This window comes from Chlorella variabilis (genome assembly GCF_000147415.1).
Source record: "Chlorella variabilis unplaced genomic scaffold CHLNCscaffold_1, whole genome shotgun sequence".
Taxonomy (NCBI): domain Eukaryota; kingdom Viridiplantae; phylum Chlorophyta; class Trebouxiophyceae; order Chlorellales; family Chlorellaceae; genus Chlorella; species Chlorella variabilis.
The window spans coordinates 1,491,136-1,498,741 of NW_005435087.1; the positions used below are offsets into that span (position 1 = coordinate 1,491,136).

A 7,606-nucleotide genomic window follows, 5' to 3' on the forward strand; every position below is an offset into this window, starting at 1 on the left:
GAGAGGGGTTTCGGGTGGGGGAGGGAGGGGGAGCAGCGGGCAAAGGAGAGCGGCACCTCGAGGCTGGCGGGCTGGAGCTGCATGCGTCCCGACTGCGCAGCTGGCCGGCACCCACTCACAGCTGGTCAGCGTGCGGAAGCGCTCCTGCCCCGCCGTGTCCCACACGGTGAGGCGGATCCTCTTGCCCCCCAGCTCGATGATCTTGGCCTTGAAGTCGACCCCGATGGTGGGGACCAGCTCCTCAAACCCGCCCGTGGCAAAGCGAAGCAGCAGGCTCGACTTGCCCACGCCGCTGTCGCCCACCAGCAGGATCTGCACAGGGGCGGTGCCGTTGTGTGTGCAGGGCAGGGAGCAGGCGCGGTCAACCCGGGGACTGGCAGGGGACTGGCAGCCGCGATGGTGGCGCCGGCAGCGGCGGTGAGCGAACGCAATGGCGGGAGCGGCGGCAATCGTTGCCTCTGCCTGTCGGCGGCGCCTGCCCCGCCCCTGCGGTGATCACAGCCGGCGTGGAGGCCCACCTTGAAGGTGTGGTCTACCTCAACCTGTGCAGGTAGTCCCGCCATGGCAGGGCTGCAGCGCTGCCTAAGAACGGGCGTCCCGCAGTGAGTGTGGAGCAAGCAGGGACGGAGGGGTGCAAGCAGCGTGTTTTCCAGCCGCGAAATTGGCAAGGAGGCGCAGAGACCAAGTCACAACAGCTGCCCTGTGGCTCCCGTTACTCAATTCCGCTGCAAGCCGACACTCTCCAGCAAACCACTATCATCTTCCAGCGCCCGGGAGGGAAGCGGAGGCGGTCATAGCCGCATGGGGTTCCTTGGTTGGCCTTCCCCGCAGCGCCAGTAGCCGCAGCGGACGCGTTTGTGCACTAAGCAGCAATGGAGCGAGCCTCCCTAGCGCTGCGAATCCCCCCGCAGCTGCTGCCCTCAAGCAGGGGAGGGGCGGGGGCTGAAGACTCGCTGAGTAGTGACAGCGTCAGCGTAGATAGCGAGCTGAGGGGACTGGAAAGGCGCACGGTGGGCCACGGGGCGCGCAGCGCCAGCCGCCCCGCAGCGCCCCGCCAGCAGTCGGCCGATGGCGTGCTGACCCGCAGCCCCACCGGCCTGGCCCCTGTGTCGGCTGGCAAGCATGGCGGCATTGCGCTGACCACTGTGCATGTGGATGCCACAGCCAGGTGGGACGGCGCAGCGCCGCATGTAGCTCCGCAACAGACGGCAGCGCCAGCAGGGCCGCCGCCAGCGCTGCCGCCGCCACCGGTGGTTGAGCGCAGGGGCAGCAGAGCGGGAGGGCAGGCTGACACCAGGCATGGGAAACCTACAGGGGCAGCACCATCACCAGCAGCGGCAGCCAGCAGCACGAGGGGTGCGCAGCAGCCACCTGCCAGCACCTGCAGCGCCTCCCCAGACGGCTACTCAGACGACGGCTTCGAGGCTGAGAACAGCCAGCGGCCCAGCAGCCCCAGCAGCACGGTCCGCACCACCACCACTGCAGCTGGCACTGCAAGCGCCAGGGCAGCAGCGGGGCCAGTGCGCAAGCTTGGCGCCAGCCCCGGCAGCGGCAGCGGCAGCAGCAAGCCCAGCAGCCGCCCCTCCTCCGGGCGTTGCTCGCCCAGCAGCCCGCCCTCGCGCACTGCCTCGCGCCTGGGCTACCTGGCCGCCACAGCCGCCACAGAGGCCAAGCGCTCTGCGTCGGCAGCCCACAGCAGGCCTTGCTCCGCCTCGCCCCACAAGCAGCAGCAGCCGACGCGGTGAGCTGGCCGCCGCTCGAGCTGCCGCTTGCCTTGCAGCCTTTGCATCTGCTGCGCCGCTCCAGTGCGCATGCTTGCGGTGGATTTCATCCTTTTCTGCCTGCCTGCCTGCTGTGTGGCTCCCATGGGTTGCAGGCCGCCAAGCCCCTTCCCAGGAGAGGCCCGCACCCAGGAGGCCCTGGAGGCACGCGTGTCCAAGCAGATGTGCCGGGACCCCGCAGAGTGGACGGTCAGTCTGCCCGCCGGCAGGCCGCAGCTGGCCCCAATGCCTGCAGCCTCTGTATGCACCTGCCTCTGCGGGTACCTGCACAATTCAGCACAATGATGACCACCTGCCCATGTCCGCCTGCCCACCTGTCAATTTCCCTTCTTGTGTCGGCCCCCCACCGCTTCCGCCCGCAGGTGCGGGAGGTGTGCGACTGGACGGAGCTGATTGGGCTGGGGCAGTACCGGCGCAAGCTGGTGCACCACGCCGTCGGCGGCGCGCTGCTGCTGCGCCTCACAAGCGAGGAGCTCAAGGTGCGGTGCGCTTGGCCCTGGGGCGGCTGGCAGGCATGCTGAGCCCTGAAGAGCTTTGTGTGTGGTGAGAGTGTGTGTGTGTGCGTGTGTGTGGCCTGCCCTGCCTGCCTGCGGCCCCAGAGGCGCTGTGTGCTCTCCCTGGGGTGCAGAGCGAGGTTGGCATAGGGCCGCTGGGGCACCGCGAGGGGCTGCTGGACGCCGTCAACGACCTGGAGCAGTACTGGCGGCAGCAGCTGCAGCAGCGGGCCCAGGGGCAGGCGCAGGGGCAGGCGGCGGCAGAGGGCGAGTACAGCGCAGACTGGGGCAGCCCCGCGGGCAGCAGGCCGGCCTCGCCGCCGCCCAGGCTGGCTGACTGCAGCCTGCAGCGGGCGTATGCGCAGCGCGCGCGGCTGCTGCGGGACTTGGAGAAGGCAGAGAGCCGGGAGGCGCACCGCAGAGTGTGAGTAGGCTGCGCCTGGCGGGGTGTCTAATTGGCAGCCGCGCTGGGGAAGGCAGGCCTGACTTGGCCGTCGTGCTGATGCTTGCCGCGAGCTGGCCTTGCTGCCTTGCTGTGTATGCTCACAATCTGGCTGCCAGGTCAACATCTGCCACACCAGAGCCTTGCGCCGGCAGCTTCCCTCGCCCTGTGACCCTGGTGCCTGCTGGGCCTGCCCTGCCCTGCAGCGCGGCGGAGCAGGCGATGCGGGTGGTGGGGCAGGCATCGGAGGAGGTGCGCAAGCTGCAAGCCTCCATCTGGGAGATCGACCGAGAGATTGGGTGGGAGGCGGCGGCGGCACAGCAGCACTGCCACGCCCTGGATCTGCACGGCGCGGTGGCCTGGCAGCCAGCGGGCCGGCAGACCCCAAAGCCGCGCCCCAGGGCCGTCAGCCCCGACGTGCGACCCGGCAGCGGCAGCAGCGGCAGCGGCGGCGGCAGCCCCATGAGCCGCGTGTCGCGGCGCATCATGGAGGCTCAGGCCGCCGAGGGCGGCGGCGGCAGCAGCTTCCTGGAGCGGCTGAGCAAGGACATCGCGAGCCGGCAGGGCAAGGCGGCAGCGGCGGCGCGCCAGGCGGGGCGGTACGTGGGAGGCGCTGACAAGCAGCTGGCGGAGCAGGAGCGGGGCATGAGGGATGTGCAGTTCATCAGGTGAGGCCCGGCAGCTGCTGGGTGCCGGGGAGGTGTGAAGGCAGCCGCTGGTGCAGGCGCAGGGTCCGCCTTTGAAGTGGTGCCCTGGCCACAGCCGGAGCCTCTGTGTACAACAGCGCTGCTCCTCCCACTCTCCCACCGACACACCCCAGCACCTTTGAGCTGCAGGGAGGTAGTGGAAGCCAAGAGCAGCGAGCTGGCTGAGGCGCTGGGCAGCGGGGAGGAGGCGCGGGTGGCGGAGGCCTGCGACGGTGCCGCCGTGTCGCTGCAGCAGGAGTGGGGGCTCAGCAACGACGCGGTGGCGGCGGTGCGCAGGCTGGGCAGCGCGGCCAAGAAGGCGGGCAGGCTGGCCGGGGCGCTGCGCAGGCAAGGGGGCGTCGCATGCTGCCCGGCCAGCTGCCTGCCTGCCTCGCCTGCCTGGTTCACCTGCCGACAAAAGCCCACCACCTGCAAGGACTCGAGCCGATCAGCTGCACGATGCATCCGCAAAGCCGCCATCCCCTGCCCCTGCCCGCATGGATGCAGCACGCAATTCATGCAGCGCCTGCAGCACGACCTGTCCACCAGGGAGGGGCGCCTGCGCGAGCTGCAGGACAAGTGAGTGGCTGCGGCTGTGCAGGCCGGGCCGGCTGGCAGGCGCAGCGGTGCGGCGGGTGACGCTGCGAGGTCTGCTGCGCGCTGCGCCAGGTGGCACGTGCCTCCCTCCCTTCCCTGCCTGCCCTGCCAGGCCATGCCTGACCCATCTGCCTGCCTGCCTGCCTGCCTGCCCACCACAGGTATTTCAAGCTGGAGGCCGGCAACAGCGCTGAGCAGCAGGAGAAGGCGGATCTGGCGGCGGCGCAGCGCCACTTTGCCCTGCTGGGCTGGTCGGCGGCGGACCTGGAGGTGGCGCCCGGAGAGGAGGCCGCCGCCTGCGACGAGCTGCTCAGGGCGCTGCTGCGGCGGGCGGCGGCGCTGCAGGAGGCGCGGCAGCGGGGCAAGAGCGGCGTGGACTGGCAGGGGCCGGAGTGGAGGTGAGGGGCGGGCGCCAGCCTGGGTCGGCGGCTGGGCTGGCAGCGAGCGGTCGGGGAGGAACAGACACGCCGCCAAGTGTGAGGCATGGTGTTCTGCCCGCCTCCCGTGCGTGTGCAGGCTGGATGGGCTGGACAAGCTGCAGCGGGAGCACAATGTGACGCTGCAGGCGGCGCTGGATGAGCAGAAGGCGGCGGCAGAGGCGGCGGCGGCCCAGCAGGCCGCGGGCAGGCGCAACTACGCGCAGCCGGCGGCGCAGCAGAAGGAGCTCCCGCAGGCAAGGGGGGTGCAGGCGTATGCGCCAGCGCTGGCCGACAGACTTCTCCAGGCGGTGGCGGCTTGCTGGGAGTTGGTGGTGACTCCTCTCTTAGCCGCCGCTGCCCCTGCGCCTGCTCCCTCCTCCACTCCCCGCTGCAGCCAGGCGACCATGTGGGGGACACTGTGGATCTGCTGGCGGCGTGCCGGCCCGCCGAGGTGGCGCTGCTGGAGGGGCTGGGCGGCTACCGCAAGCTGGTCATGGCCTGGCGGTGAGCTGGCCGGGGAGCGCAGCAGGACAGCACTCTGAAGCCGGGCAGTGTGGCGGCAGCTGGTGACAGGTGGGTCATTTAGCCCAGCGCTGCACTCCCATCGGCCCACCCTCACACACCACACCACTGCCGCCACCCACCCGCCCACCCCTCCACCTGCAGCGCGGTGCGCGCCCAGCAGTTTGTCGCCTTCACGCGCCACGACCTGGAGCTGCGCAAGGCCAAGGCGGCCGCCCTGCAGCGCCAGCTCTACCCCGACACCACCAAGCGGCTGGCCAGGGAGGAGTTTGAGGCCTTCTTCGAGCGGCTGATGGCAGACACGGCGCGGAGGGCGCAGCACAGGCACGCACGCTGCGCCCGCGCTGCGCCCTGGCGCTCGGCGCGGCATCGCGCAGCCCCGGCCTTGGCCCGCATCCTTTATTCTCTGTCTGGGCTTGCCGTTGGCAAGCTGGTGCCACCTGGCTGCTGCCTTCCCTGCCCCCTCCGCTCCTGCAGGGATGAGCTGGCGGAGGAGGCCAGGGCAGAGGCGCTGGCAAAGCTCAAGAGCACCGCGCCGCCGCCGCTCAACCACCAGCGCCAGCAGCGGGCAGCCTCGCCAGCGCCGGCAGCGCAGCCCACCAGCGGCGACAGCTGACGCGCTGGTGCATCAAGGGTGGCGGCTGAGGGCGAGCAAATTAGGAGGGCCGCTTAGGCGAGCTCAAACGGAGGGCGAGCATGCCAGCCGCATGGACAGGAGGGGAGGGTGCAGCATTCATTGGAATCTCGGGGCGACTTGTCTTTACAGTAGCTTTGCCACGATGGGACAGCTGCCACGACACAGCAGGGATATGAAAGGGGCAAGTGCTGCCATCAGGGTGCGGTGTAAAAAACGAGAAAACGTATTAGCTGCGGCTATGAAGCAAATGGTGGATGCCTATCCTACCTACAGAAGAGAACTACATATGTACAGTACAGTGACTGTTGATACATCACATCAAGGCTGTTCACGGTAAGAGCTCAGTCGCCTGTCACGGCCCGGTGAGAGGGTGAGAGAGCAGTCAGGCAGCGTGCGAGGTCAGTGCTGGCAGCCGCACGGCGGCAGGCAGCGGCACCACTTCCGACCGCAGGGCCTCCTGCCGCCGCAGCGCCAGGCTCGCCGCCACCTCCTCCTCTATCGCCTCGGCGTGCTCAAACTCCAGATCTAGCATCCCTCTGCGCCAGGCAGGCAGGCAGGTGGCAGCAGGCCACGTGAGCCAGGCAGCTGGAGGCCCAGTATCTCTCCAACATGGGGCCAGCATGCATAGATGCGCATCCCTGCATGATGCAAGCCTGCGCGTGCAGGTCGCCAACAGCCATTGCTGCGCCTCCAGAGCCTCGCTGCCCAGGCCCACCTGAGCTGCAGCAGCATGGCAAAGTCGGTGGGCAGGTGCGCCGTCTCCTCCAGCAGCAGGCGGTACAGCGACGCCAGCTCAGCCGTGGAGTGCAGCCCGCCTGCCAGCGGCTCCAGGCAGACGTTGTGCTCGTGCAGCGCCCGCCGCACCTCCAGCCACGCCCTGCAGGCAGTGTGCAGTGCAGGGTGGCAGGGGTTGTGTGCAGGCGCAGGCTCCAGCCACATCCGCGCGGCTCTGCCTGATGGGGGCTGTCCCTGCCCGGCGGCAAGAGAGGCAGCATGACAGGCAGCCCGGGAGCTGGCAGCTGCAGGCACCTGGGCGGCGTGCACACCCACCTCGAGCGCGAGCCTGCCCGCAGGAAGCCCAGGGCCCTGAGCACCGCTGTGGCCTGCCGCGTGCGGGCCAGCGCCATGCGGTACCCTGGGTCCACATCCACAGCCTCGCTCTGCAAGCGGTACAGGCGGGGTACATGCGCAAGCTTCGAGTCAAGAGGGAGGGCCCAGCGCAGACCAGGCAATGAGCATGCACGCGGCTAGACCATGCCAGGGCATGCCGCGTGCAGCCCCAGAGGTGCGGCCTAGCCGTGCGGGCCTGCCCCAGGCGCCCCAGCCGGGCCAGTGCAGCAGGCGCACCCTTGCAGGGCGGACGAGGCCCATGATGCCGGGATATTCTAGGGTGGGGCGAGGCGGCCTCCTGGCACGTACCGCCGCAAAGGCCGCCGCAGCCACCATCACCGCTGCCGCAAAGGCAGTCGGCTCTTGCAGCCTGCACATGTGCATGCGTTTGCAGGCGAGGCGTCGGCGTCAGATGGTGGGAGGGGAGGAGGTGGCCCCACTGGCTGGGTGCTTGCTGCTCTCCAGGCGACCCTGCCCTGGCCCTAGCACAGTGCAGGGCATCACTGGGGTTGGACAAGCTCACCTGGCAGGCGCCGTTGCAGTAGTACGCATCCATTCATTCATTCAGCACACAGACCGGCCGCCTCTTGCTCGAGGGCGGCCCACTTTGGCCTGGGCAGCCCGGGCCGCCCTCCCCCCCGGGCGCATGTTCGGTGTTGGAGGGGTGTGCCCAGCGATAGGGGGCCCCTGAAGGCATGCGCCGAGGCCGGGAAGCGTGGTTCGGCGCTGCTGCACGCTTGGCGATTTGAACAGAACCACGTGCCGCCGAGCTGCGGCCGCAGTTTCCGGCCCACGGTCTACGGTCGCAGCCACGGGACTCGGCGGCACGGCGTTTGGGCCCAAGCTTGCTGCCGCCGCCGCCGTGCCCGGGGGGCAGCGCGGCGGCGGCGGGGGCACGCTGCGACGCCCCCGTGCTGC

At 69.9% G+C, this 7,606-nt stretch overlaps 2 protein-coding genes across 2 annotated transcripts in view; one reads left to right on the forward strand and one right to left on the reverse strand.

Annotated features, from left to right (window-relative positions):
* CHLNCDRAFT_133281 (hypothetical protein) overlaps nucleotides 1-563 on the reverse strand; it is a gene marked incomplete at both ends in the record, with an annotated part of 1,402 nt that extends 839 nt beyond the window's left edge. Inside the window, 2 exons of the mRNA XM_005852088.1 lie at nucleotides 120-312; nucleotides 519-563. Of these exons, the coding sequence (XP_005852150.1) occupies nucleotides 120-312; nucleotides 519-563 (238 nt within the window). The remainder of the gene's footprint in view (nucleotides 1-119; nucleotides 313-518) is intronic.
* A 309-nt stretch (nucleotides 564-872) lies between these two features.
* Nucleotides 873-5,557, forward strand: CHLNCDRAFT_133282 (hypothetical protein; the record flags this gene model as incomplete). Its single annotated transcript, XM_005851756.1, has 13 exons — nucleotides 873-1,168; nucleotides 1,388-1,741; nucleotides 1,877-1,970; nucleotides 2,144-2,260; nucleotides 2,410-2,699; nucleotides 2,924-3,385; nucleotides 3,554-3,692; nucleotides 3,927-3,982; nucleotides 4,162-4,398; nucleotides 4,517-4,682; nucleotides 4,814-4,923; nucleotides 5,086-5,208; nucleotides 5,419-5,557. 13 exons carry the CDS (start codon nucleotides 873-875, stop codon nucleotides 5,555-5,557), a joined length of 2,583 nt encoding a protein of 860 aa, XP_005851818.1.
* Between the last annotated feature and the right edge of the window lie 2,049 nt (nucleotides 5,558-7,606).